The 13113-nt window shown below is 51.5% G+C and overlaps 1 protein-coding gene across 1 annotated transcript in view; it reads right to left on the bottom strand.

The window, feature by feature from the left end:
- LOC311327041 (NAD(P) transhydrogenase, mitochondrial-like) overlaps nt 1–13113 on the bottom strand; it is an 87015-nt gene that overhangs the window by 19598 nt on the left and 54304 nt on the right. Inside the window, exon 12 of the mRNA XM_084460053.1 lies at nt 3885–3995. Within this exon, the coding sequence (XP_084316179.1) occupies nt 3885–3995 (111 nt within the window). The remainder of the gene's footprint in view (nt 1–3884; nt 3996–13113) is intronic.

Consider the following 13113-nt stretch of genomic DNA (forward strand, 5'->3'; position numbering starts at 1 on the left):
TCTCTCTCTGTCTCTCTGCGTCTCTCTCTCGCTCTGTCTCTCTGCGTCTCTCTCTCTCTCTGTCTCTCTGCGTCTCTCTCTCTCTCTGTCTCTGCGTCTCTCTCTCTCTCTGTCTCTGCGTCTCTCTCTCTGTCTGTCTCTGCGTCTCTCTCTCTCTCTGTCTCTGCGTCTCTCTCTCTCTCTGTCTCTGCGTCTCTCTCTCTGTCTGTCTCTGCGTCTCTCTCTCTCTCTGTCTCTGCGTCTCTCTCTCTCTCTGTCTCTCTCTCTCTCTGTCTCTGTCTCTGCGTCTCTCTCTCTGTCTCTCTGCATCTCTCTCTCTGTCTCTCTGCGTCTCTCTCTCTGTCTCTCTGCATCTCTCTCTCTGTCTCTCTGCGTCTCTCTCTCTCTCTGTCTCTCTCTCTGTCTCTGCGTCTCTCTCTCTGTCTCTGCGTCTCTCTCTCGCTCTGTCTCTCTGCGTCTCTCTCTCTCTCTGTCTCTGTCTCTGCGTCTCTCTCTCTCTCTGTCTCTGCGTCTCTCTCTCTCTCTGTCTCTGCGTCTCTCTCTCTCTCTGTCTCTGCGTCTCTCTCTCTCTCTGTCTCTCTGCGTCTCTCTCTCTCCCTGTCTCTCTGCGTCTCTCTCTCTCTCTGTCTCTCTGCGTCTCTCTCTCGCTCTGTCTCTCTGCGTCTCTCGCTCTGTCTCTCTGCGTCTCTCTCTCTGTCTGTCTCTCTGCGTCTCTCTCTCTCTCTGTCTCTCTGCGTCTCTCTCTCTCTCTGTCTCTGCGTCTCTCTCTCTCTCTGTCTCTCTGCGTCTCTCTCTGTCTCTCTGCGTCTCTCTCTCTCTCTCTGTCTCTGCGTCTCTCTCTCTCTCTGTCTCTGCGTCTCTCTCTCTCTCTGTCTCTGCGTCTCTCTCTCTGTCTCTCTGCGTCTCTCTCTCTGTCTATCTCTCTGCGTCTCTCTCTCTGTCTCTGCGTCTCTCTCTCGCTCTGTCTCTCTGCGTCTCTCTCTCGCTCTGTCTCTCTCTCTCTCTCTCGCTCTGTCTCTGCGTCTCTCTCTCGCTCTGTCTCGCTGCGTCTCTCTCTCTCTCTGTCTCTGCGTCTCTCTCTCGCTCTGTCTCTCTGCGTCTCTCTCTCTCTCTGTCTCTCTGCGTCTCTCTCTCGCTCTGTCTCGCTGCGTCTCTCTCTCTCTCTGTCTCTGCGTCTCTCTCTCTCTCTGTCTCTGCGTCTCTCTCTCTCTCTGCGTCTCTCTCTCTCTCTGTCTCTCTGCGTCTCTCTCTCTGTCTCTCTGCGTCTCTCTCTCTCTCTGTCTCTCTGCGTCTCTCTCTCTGTCTCTCTGCGTCTCTCTCTCTCTCTGACTCTCTGCGTCTCTCTCTCGCTCTGACTCTCTGCGTCTCTCTCTCGCTCTGACTCTCTGCGTCTCTCTCTCTCTCTGTCTCTGCGTCTCTCTCTCTCTCTCTGTCTCTCTGCGTCTCTCTCTCTCTCTGACTCTCTGCGTCTCTCTCTCGCTCTGACTCTCTGCGTCTCTCTCTCTCTCTGTCTCTCTCTCTCTCTGTCTCTCTGCGTCTCTCTCTCTCTCTGCGTCTCTCTCTCTCTCTGTCTCTCTGCGTCTCTCTCTCTCTCTGTCTCTGCGTCTCTCTCTCGCTCTGTCTCTCTGCGTCTCTCTCTCTCTCTCTGTCTCTGCGTCTCTCTCTCGCTCTGTCTCTGCGTCTCTCTCTCTCTCTGTCTCTCTGCGTCTCTCTCTCTGTCTCTGCGTCTCTCTCTCTGTCTCTCTGCGTCTCTCTCTCTCTCTCTCTGTCGCTCTGCGTCTCTCTCTCTGTCTCTGCGTCTCTCTCTCGCTCTGTCTCTCTGCGTCTCTCTCTCTCTCTCTCTGTCTCTCTGCGTCTCTCTCTCTGTCTCTGCGTCTCTCTCTCGCTCTGTCTCTCTGCGTCTCTCTCTCTGTCTCTGCGTCTCTCTCTCTCTCTGTCTCTCTGCGTCTCTCTCTCTCTCTCTCTGTCTCTCTGCGTCTCTCTCTCTGTCTCTCTGCGTCTCTCTCTCTGTCTCTGCGTCTCTCTCTCTCTCTGTCTGTGTCTCTGTGTATATAACGGTGGAAACACAGAAGAGTGTGGTGGTCGAGGTCAAACCACAACTGGGGGGGGGGGGGGGGGGGGGGGGGCGGGATAGAGAGAGAGACAGAGACAGAAAGAGACGGAGAGAAAGAGACAGAGAGAGTGAGGAGAGAGAAAGAGACAGCGAGAGAGAGAGAGAAGAGAGAGATAAAGAGAGAGAGAGTGAGGGAGAGGAAATTATAAATTTCAGGGTTGGTTTATTGAAAGTCAATGGTAGAGTACATTGTGGTGTGTTCGTTTGGACAATAAAGTCAACATTTTTGAAGAAGGGCCTTCGGAAAAACCCAGACGACGGTGGAATGTCCTCCTGCTCCTAAGGGTTTATGGGTATTGCGGTCCGGGGCATGGAGAGAGGCGTTACGTGTGGAAGCAGACCCAGAGACAGTAAAAGTGAAATGAAACACTTGCTCTTTAAAAGAAAAGTATATTTCTATAAGCAGTCATATTTCAGCATGTCTATTTGGCGAGCCTGTCGCTGGGAGATCTGAGGACGCTCTGGTTGGTTGTTACAGTAATGATCTGGAGGGGCCAGCATGTGGTTAGAGCGGGCTGGGTAGCCCAGCCATGACCTCTGACCTCGCTGGGTGTCCTGGCCCGTTCCGAGCACACTCAGTCACACCGACACCTCGGGGTCAAGAGACGCTGACCCTGACCCTGACCCCTGAACGTGACACACGTCTGGGGCACAGCTGAGCGTGGTCTCTCTCTGTCTCTGTCTCTCTCCCCCTCTCTCTTTCAGTCTGTCTCTCTCTCTTTCAGTCTGTCTCTCTCTCTGTCTCTCTCCCCCTCTCTCTCTTCCTGTCTGTCTCTCTCTCTTTCAGTCTGTCTCTCTCTCTGTCTCTCTCCCCCTCTCTCTCTTCCTGTCTGTCTCTCTCTCTTTCAGTCTGTCTCTCTCTCTGTCTCTCTCCCCCTCTCTCTCTTCCTGTCTGTCTCTCTCTCTTTCAGTCTGTCTCTCTCTCTGTCTCTCTCCCCCTCTCTCTCTTCCTGTCTGTCTCTCTCTCTCTCTCTCTGTCTCTCTCCCCCTCTCTCTCGGTCTGTCTGTCTCTCTCTCGGTCTGTCTGTCTCTCTCTCTTCCTGTCTGTCTCTCTCTCTTCCTGTCTGTCTCTCTCCCCCTCTCTCTCTTTCAGTCTGTCTCTCTCTCGGTCTGTCTGTCTCTCTCTCGGTCTGTCTGTCTCTCTCTCGGTCTGTCTGTCTCTCTCTCTTCCTGTCTGTCTCTCTCTCGGTCTGTCTGTCTCTCTCTCGGTCTGTCTGTCTCTCTCTCTTCCTGTCTGTCTCTCTCTCGGTCTGTCTGTCTCTCTCTCTTCCCGTCTGTCTCTCTCTCTTCCTGTCTGTCTCTCTCTCGGTCTGTCTGTCTCTCTCTCTTCCCGTCTGTCTCTCTCTCTTCCTGTCTGTCTCTCTCTTGGTCTGTGTGTCTCTCTCTCGGTCTGTCTGTCTCTCTCTCGGTCTGTGTGTCTCTCTCTCTTCCTGTCTGTCTCTCTCTCTTCCTGTCTGTCTCTCTCTCGGTCTGTGTGTCTGTCTCTCTCTCTAGCTCAAAGTCAAAGTCAGCTTTATTCGTGTTCATTTGGATAATAAAGGTAGCAGGACATTCTCAGCAGGACTAGACTAGGGTGGGCTTACTGGAAAGCAGGGTCATCCACCAAGTTATCCAGGTGAGTGTGTGTGTGTGGTTGTGTGTGTGTGTGTGTGTGTGTGAGAGCATGTTTACTGGAAGACCAGAAGGGTGGGTCACCAAGTTAACAAGCTGACTGTGTGTGCGCGCGTACATGTGTGTGTGTGTGTGTATGTGTGTGATGGGAGCCACTCACCAGCAATGTTGACGGAGGAGATGAAAGCAGCCAGGACAGCGAGGGTCTCGGCGGTGGAGGTGGGGGCGTAGCCACCTCCCATTAGAGACAGACCCCCCACAGCAGTCAGGCCTGGAACACACACACACACACACACACACGCCAAAACATATCAAGACAGAATTCGTATTTCTCATTGTCAAGAAAAAGTGTGTGTGTGTGTGTTGCCAGGTTGGGGGAAGTCTGATAACATCAGCTCAGTAATGGCTACCAGGCAGCCGACAAACTAGACACACAATCACTCTGGTGTGTGTGTTTCCTGCCCCTCTCTTGCAGGGTTGGTCTCACACACACACGCGAGCAGGAACACCAGAGGAGCAAGCTAGCTACCTCCCTGTCACAGGGTACACTAGACAGATTACTCCTCTCCTTCTCTCTCTCCTCCTTCTCTCCCCACTCCTTCTTCACTCTATCCATTCTCCTCTCCCTATGCCCCTTCTTTCTCCCTCTCTCCCTGTCACCGAACTCACTCCCCCTCTCCCTCTCTTTCTGCCCTGCTCCTCTCTCTCTCAATCCCGTTCTTAATGCTAACCCCCTCTCCTCTCCACCCCCTCTCCTCTCCACCCCCTCTCATTAACAGCCCTAGTGCATCTAGAGCCTGTCCTAACAGCCCTAGTCCATCTAGAGAGCCTGTTCTAACAACCCTAGTCCATCTATAGCCTGTCCTTACAACCCTAGTCCATCTAGAGAGCCTGTCCTAACAACCCTAGTCCATCTAGAGAGCCTGTCCTAACAACCCTAGTCCATCTAGAGCCTGTCCTACCAACCCTAGTCCATCTAGAGAGCCTGTCCTACCTGCCCTAGTCCATCTAGAGAGCCTGTCCTACCAACCCTAGTCCATCTAGAGCCTGTCCTACCAGCCCTAGTCCATCTAGAGCCTGTCCTACCAACCCTAGTCCATCTAGAGCCTGTCCTACCAACCCTAGTCCATCTAGAGAGCCTGTCCTACCTGCCCTAGTCCATCTAGAGAGCCTGTCCTACCAACCCTAGTCCATCTAGAGCCTGTCCTACCAGCCCTAGTCCATCTAGAGCCTGTCCTAACAACCCTAGTCCATCTAGAGCCTGTCCTACCAACCCTAGTCCATCTAGAGCAGGGGTATCAAACTGAAGCTTAGCTGGAATGTGAAACTGGCAGAATTGGAAGCTGAAGTGCATTGCCTAAAGAAGCTAAAAACTTAACTATTGCTACAAAAGCTGAAAGATAAACTGTAATACTGCCAAAGCTGAAACATGAAATAAATGATGGAATGTATTGCTAAAAAGCTTGTAAGCTGGAAAACCTGGAAGCTTAGCTGAAATATGAAACTGGCTGAATTGGAACTGCATTACCTAAAGAAGCTAAGAACTTAAATACTTTTAAACTTTTCAACCTGGGTAGTTTAAGCCTTGAACTGAGCCTTTAGCTTGAAGGCATTGACCTCCGGGCAATCTCCTTGCACCCACGGGTGAAGACCATGTGTCTCTAGCTCACTCAGGGGCTGAGTTGTGGGGTCTGTGGCGTGGATAGTGGCATGTTGGCGAGACTCTGCCTCCTTGGGTCACAACCCATCGGGGACAGTACAGTGACCTCTTTGCAATCTCCATGCACCCACCCGTGAAGACCATGCGTCTCTAGCACATCCAAGGGCTGAGTTGTGGTGTCTGTGGCGTGTTCAATGGCGTGGTGGCGAGACTCCACCCCCTTGGGTCAGAGCCGGTCATGGACAGTGTAGGCCATGCCGGGCTACCCACCTGCCTTCACCAGTGAAGACCGTGTGTCTCTAGCCACCTCAGAGGCTGTGTTGTGAGGTCCGTGGCGTGGTAGTGGCGTGATGGCGAGACTCCGCCCCTTCCGGTTGGAGCAGGTCAGGGGCAGTGCACTGCCATCCGGGCAATCTCCATGCACCCACCAGTGAAGACAGTGTGTCTGTAGCTCACTCAGGGGCTGAGATGTGGGGACGGTGGCGTGGACAGTGGCGTGGATAGTGGCGAGACTCCGCCCCCTCAGGTCAGAGGTTGTGGGGGGCAGGTCAGTGATTGCCAGGCCATCCCCATGCACCCCTCATTTGAGACCGTGTGTCTATAGCCCACTCCGCGGCTGAGCAGTAGCTGTGGAGGTGTTGTATGGAAGTTGAGGTGAGAAGCAGTAGCAGTGAGTAACAGTAGGTGTTTGTTACTGTACTGTTGTTACTGTTTGTACTGCTAGTACTACACTCAAAAATAGATTAGACCACTCATCATAACTCAGTTTTGAGTTCAATAGCTGAAAGAGTAGAAAAGGTTGAGTTGAGCTGAGTTAACAGCCTGAAAGAGTGTCATTCTGAATATTTCTTTGAATATAAGGAAGGTATGAAGGAAGGAAGGAAGGAAGGAAGGAAGGAAGGAAGGAAGGAAGGAAGGAATGAATGAAGGAAGGAATGAATGAATGTAAATGCTACCAGTGTCATAAAACGGTGCCTGTACCTTTAAGAGAGCCTGCTTATGTCCCCAAATTCCAACTGCCAACTGACAGCTTGAGCTGCTCTTCATTCACTTCAATGGAAAGGCATGCCGGCTTCAGACAGCTCTCTCTCAAAAAGTATAAAGGCTACAGCTTAGCTATTGACATCAGAGGAATCCTGAGAACTTGCTGAACATTTGTATATATAATTGTCCGTGTAGCTTAAAAACTGTAGGCATGGCAACAAGTTAGAAAAAGGGTAAAAATGCAAAATTAGCAGCTCAAAAGTCAGAGTGTGGGCCCATACGTTTCCATGGAGAGCGCAGTTGCCGAACAAATCATCATACAGCGAAAACTATAAGTCACACGGCTTAGATACTTACATTGTACGAATCAGCACAGTTGTGTGAATGTTTTAATGTATAATGTGTGTATGAGCTGCTAAAACTGTAGGAGCGACAGCAGTTTACAAAACGTGTAGATGTTTTCAAAAAACAGACGGCCACACTCTAAAAACTGAACATTCCACACATCCACTTCAATGTCAAAAAAGGTCCAAAACAATAAAAACTATGAGGAATTTTTAAAATCTGAATAGATCATTTACTCAGCTAAAGGTCCTGAACATTTTAAACTTTGAATGAGCTTTCTAGCCCAAAGAATGAAGGAGGAGATAGGTTTCAAATCTGACGAGGATTTCAAGGTCCGCCCATAGACTTCCATTTAAAAAAAAATATTGAAAAAGCTTAATATTTTCAAAAGTATAAAAGATATAAAAAATCTGAAATATGTCTCACAATGACCTTAAAGAGCTGAACATTTTGATAGTTGAATGGTTTCTGTAGCTCAACGTACCGAACAAATCGTCATACCATGAAAACTATAAGTCACACAGCTTAGATACTTACATTGTGCGAATCGGCACAATGTAATTGTAGCTAACATTAGCTATGTAGCTTGTTGCAGATGGGAGTGTGTATATAACCTTAGTCTAGCTAACATAGCTAGCAGCACCGACCAGGCGACCACCCACCAAAAAACGTTACGGATGATATATTATGACTATAAGCGTTAACTTATGGTTAGGTAGACCAGCGGGAGACCGGGAGGCGGGAGCGAGGGGGATGGTTAGGGAGACCAGCGGGAGACCGGGAGGCGGGAGCGAGGGGGATGGTTAGGTATACCAGCGGGAGACCGGGAGGCGGGAGCGAGGGGGATGGTTAGGTAGACCAGCGGGAGACCGGGAGGCGGGAGCGAGGGGGATGGTTAGGGAGACCAGCGGGAGACCGGGAGGCGGGAGCGAGGGGGATGGTTAGGTAGACCAGCGGGAGACCGGGAGGCGGGAGCGAGGGGGATGGTTAGGGAGACCAGCGGGAGACCGGGAGGCGGGAGCGAGGGGGATGGTTAGGGAGACCAGCGGGAGACCGGGAGGCGGGAGCGAGGGGGATGGTTAGGAGACCGGGAGGCGGGAGTGAGGGGGATGGTTAGGTAGACCAGCGGGAGACCGGGAGGCGGGAGCAAGGGGGGTGGTTAGGTAGACCAGCTGCAGCTGGAGAAAGACGCACCCTCTCCCAGTGAAGCAGTGCTCGGCGGCTACTGGCTGAACATTCCAGTTCTGTTGGATATGAGAGGGAAAGTTGAAGCCGAGTGCTCGTTATTCTCACACATAACATTGCCAACGAGAGTGGATGAGTCTGTCCCCATTATCAACTCCGGTAGTGTACGCTTCTTCGCGCTATCAGCGCTGTTCAAGCCAGTGAGTAAAAGGTACATTTTAAACAACTTTTTCCATTGATCCCAAGGGACGACAGGATCGCCTGGGAGGGATAGGAATGGGTCCGGAGGGGGCAGGGAGAAAATAGGGACAGACTCATACATTCCTCGTTGCCTGTTTTTGTATTTTGCATCTAAGGGCAGTAACACTGGCGCGTTGGTATAGAGTAGCTACAGTTTTACCTGTGTTGTTTGTCAGGAGGTAGGTTAGGAGGAAGCATCTGTGCGTTTGACTCATTAGACAAGTGTAATTTCAACTCCTCTCTGTTTTCACAAAGCTGTGCCTTCCTACCACAAAAGAGACGGCTTGCCAGTGTGACAATATGCAGACCAGAGAACGGTACTATTTGACAGGTTCTTCCCTCCACACCCCCTCCCCACGCAATTGGGTGTGGCTTCGGTGCCTTCAGCAGACACGCCCCCACAGTCTCAGACCAGAGAATGCTGCTGATTTTTAACCGATTTTGAAGCCTTATTTTATATACTTAGCGACATTTTTAATCACTCAGATTTGGCTGGGTGGTTAATGACATGTTTTCCTGAGGTGTATCATAACAAAAATTTGAACTGGGTTAACCTGGACTATAGCCTGTCCTAACAACTCTAGTCCACCTAGAGCCTGTCCTAACAACTCTAGTCCACCTAGAGCCTGTCCTAACAACCCTAGTCCATCTAGAGGCTGTCCTAACAACCCTAGTCCATCTAGAGAGCCTGTCCTAACAACCCTAGTCCATCTAGAGGCTGTCCTAACAACCCTAGTCCATCTAGAGAGCCTATCCTACCAGCCCTAGTCCATCTAGATGGTAAATGGTAAATGGACTGCACTTATATAGCGCTTTTCCATCTTAGCGACACTCAAAGCGCTTTTCAATGGCCTCTCATTCACACACACATTCACACACCAATGGCGGTAGCTGCCATGCAAGGTGCTAACCTGCTCATTGGGAGCAATTTGGGGTTAGGTGTCTTGCTCAAGGACACTTCGACATGTGGACAGTCGGAGCTGGGATTCGAACCACTGACCCTTTGATCATTGAACGACCCGCTCTACCAACTGAGCTACAGCCGCCCCATCTAGAGCTTGTCATCAGGCCTGCAGTACTAGGTGTCGGAGTGGAGAGTGAACCCTTGGATGTTCTGCTGCTGACACACACAGTACCAAGCTACAAGAGGGAGGGGGCACAGATCATACACACACATTTCACAATCTCACCCGGCAGTGACTGGAAGGACAGATAGTCAGCCAATGGATAATGATAAATGACCACACACACACGCACGCACACGCACGCACGCACACACACTGTGTGACATACTGTGACACACTCAGGATAAATGTCACTGACCTCATGTAAGACTCTCCACATGGCCTTTGTCTGTGTGTGTGTGTGTGTGTGTGTGTGTGTGTGTGTGTGAGAGTGTGTGTGAGAGTTCATTGAGGGTTACAGCCAGAAAGCAGCTGCTAGCCTCCTGTGATCCTCCTGTCTTCTCAGGTAGATGAAAGAGCTGCTAGCGGACACTGACGTGACGCACGCACGCACGCACGCACACACACACACACACACACACACACACACACACACACACACACCACACACACCACACACACCACACACACCACACACACCACACACACACACCACACACACACACACACACACACACACACACACACACACACACACACACACACACACACACACACTACTCACACACACACACCGTCCTAGCTTTAATAGTACTGGCTCTGCTAGAAGTGTTCTTCTGGCCCAGTGTGTCTGTCTGCCCAGCAGAATGGTTTGGACCAGGCCGGGTATGCAGGGCCTAGAGCCTGACCACTCCCAGAGCAGGGCCTCCAGCCTGACCCTCCCAGAGCAGGGCCTCCAGCCTGACCCTCCCAGAGCAGGGCCTCCAGCCTGACCACTCCCAGAGCAGGGCCTCCAGCCTGACCACTCCCAGAGCAGGGCCTCCAGCCTGACCACTCCCAGAGCAGGGCCTCCAGCCTGACCACTCCCAGAGCAGGGCCCACAGCCTGACCACTCCCAGAGCAGGGCCCACAGCCTGACCCTCCCAGAGCAGGGCCTCCAGCCTGACCACTCCCAGAGCAGGGCCTCCAGCCTGACCACTCCCAGAGCAGGGCCTCCAGCCTGACCACTCCCAGAGCAGGGCCTCCAGCCTGACCACTCCCAGAGCAGGGCCCACAGCCTGACCACTCCCAGAGCAGGGCCTCCAGCCTGACCCCTCCCAGAGCAGGGCCTCCAGCCTGACCCCTCCCAGAGCAGGGCCTCCAGCCTGACCACTCCCAGAGCAGGGCCCACAGCCTGACCCTCCCAGAGCAGGGCCCACAGCCTGACCCTCCCAGAGCAGGGCCCACAGCCTGACCCTCCCAGAGCAGGGCCCACAGCCTGACCACTCCCAGAGCAGCAGGACAGAGAGACCTGTCTCTCTCCCGGTCTCTCTCTGGGAGACAGCAGTGATGGTTAGGGGCTGGGCTGGTCTCTCTGGGAGACAGCAGTGATGGTTAGGGGCAGGGCTGGTCTCTCTCTGGGAGAGAGCAGTGATGGTTAGGGGCTGGGCTGGTCTCTCTGGGAGACAGCAGTGATGGTTAGGGGCAGGGCTGGTCTCTCTCTGGGAGACAGCAGTGATGGTTAGGGGCTGGTCTCTCTGGGAGACAGCAGTGATGGTTAGGGGCTGGTCTCTCTGGGAGACAGCAGTGATGGTTAGGGGCTGGTCTCTCTGGGAGACAGCAGGATGGTTAGGGGCTGGTCTCTCTCTGGGAGACAGCAGTGATGGTTAGGGGCTGGCCTGGTCTCTCTCTGGGAGACAGCAGGATGGTTAGGGGCTGGTCTCTCTGGGAGAGAGCAGTGATGGTTAGGGGCTGGGCTGGTCTCTCTCTGGGAGACAGCAGTGATGGTTAGGGGCTGGTCTCTCTCTGGGAGACAGCAGTGATGGTTAGGGGCTGGGCTGGTCTCTCTCTGGGAGACAGCAGTGATGGTTAGGGTGATATATATCTAGACACCTTGGCTGACATGGGATTAACATCCAGTCCAGACAGAGATGGATGGGGTCAGACAGACATGCACAGACACGCACGCACACACACACGCACACGCACACACACACACACACACACACACACACACACACACACACACACACACACACACACACACACACACACACACACACACACTCACACGCACACAGACAGACGGAGAGACAGACAGACAGGGCGAGTGGTATACCAAATTAACAAGGCTACCAGGAAGTGTGCAGTAGGTCCAGTCTGCTAAGGCACTGCTGGATATCCCAGCATGCTGCTGTGATGTCGCTGTCTGGGAAAATTGGGGGATAACAGCTACAGACAGGGTCATTACACACACAGTGTGCATGTGTGTGTGTGTGGTCTTAACACAAGCCCCCAGAGTGCCAAAGTTCACACAGCCAGCACAGCACTTCCTATTCCTCTATTAACAATCAAAGAGAACACACACACACACAGACAGAGACACACCTCTATAACCTGCATGTTAACACAGAGGTAAAAAAGAGGTGGCCTACATGGGAAACTGGTCCGAGGGAGGAGGAGGAGGAGTAGAGAAGCAAGAGTGGGTGTGGCAGCGCCCCCTACCGACAGCTTCCCGCTACTGCAACAAATGTTGTTTTGGTTTTGGGGGGTTCAAAGTCTAGTAAAAGCAGAGAGGTTTGTAATTGTTTATTGTTATTGTTTATTAACAACTGGATTATCATGATCAATCCAGCTGACTCAGATGTTTAAAAACAGTCTGTAGTTCTGCAAACTGTTTAAATAGCGGCCAGTGATTTTAATAAGGTACAATGTTTCGGCCGGCATAGTTGCACCTGACGAAGGCCACGCTGCGCCAAACGTTGTGCCTCAAGCTATTCAGTGTGCGGATCAGTTATATTTTTTGGTCGAGCACCTGCTACGTCTTACTCTTGGATGTGCGTGCATTTCCCTGCTGCAACTAAATACAGTTTGTAGCCTACATTTGTTCCTCATAGACTGTATACAATGGAAGTGAAAGTATTTCTGCCTAATTGTGAAAGAACAACGCAGCAGGATGCTTACCAGCACGGCCACCAGAGGGACACCCCCTAGTGTCCGTCTGTGCAGTCCTGGATCCCAGTTACACAAACCTCCCGCACATATGACACTTTATTTCTGTCAATGTAGGAAAAATGCATAGTAGATAATAGACTAGTTGTAACTAAGGTATACATGTGTCTTCCCAAACAATGAATATGAATAAATAATAACATAATAATTTACTTTTTGTCTTGTTTGTATGTATGCATGGAAAAAAATGAAACTCCATCAAAACACTTTAAACTAGGGCTGCGAGCAGCAGTGAGCGGGCCCTCGCACCCCACGCGTGTCGGGGTACGGTGCCGTTAAAGGGTGTGCTATTACGGTGTCCAGTACTGAGAGAAACTTCCTGTCACCAGTAGGTGGCGCTCTAAGCGTGACTCAACACCGACGCATAGATGTGTTCAGGACGGTACCTTGATGGAGCGTGAGAAATGTTGTGTAAATAGGACAATGTATGTAGGAGTTATGATGACTTCCTGCTTGACCTGTAGGCGGCGCTACAAGTATGATTCAATACTGACCTACAGATGTGTTCAGGACGTGACCTTCATCAAGCGTGAGCAATTTGGAGTAAATCAGATAACGTATGTAGGAGTTATGAGGACTTCCTGTTTCACCAGTAGGTGGCGCTATAAGTATGTTGATTCCAAAATGAAGTGGATTAAACGAGTTTGGGTTACGATATAAGGTTGGTCTTTTGTGATTAATTACCAGTTGTTATGGCTGTGCGTTTTGCTTTGTCTAGATTTAATCAGCACCCGAGAGCGTGAACCTTGCTTCCTGGAGCGGTGGGCTAATAGGCCTATAGTAGCCTAGTAGCCTAAACACTGACTAGTGAAGTAGGGGAGTAGGCTTTTGAGTGCTGTGCCCTAAGGGGGTGTATTTTA

The sequence above is a fragment of the Borostomias antarcticus genome, assembly GCF_949987555.1.
Source record: "Borostomias antarcticus genome assembly, chromosome: 30".
NCBI lineage: Eukaryota > Metazoa > Chordata > Actinopteri > Stomiiformes > Stomiidae > Borostomias > Borostomias antarcticus.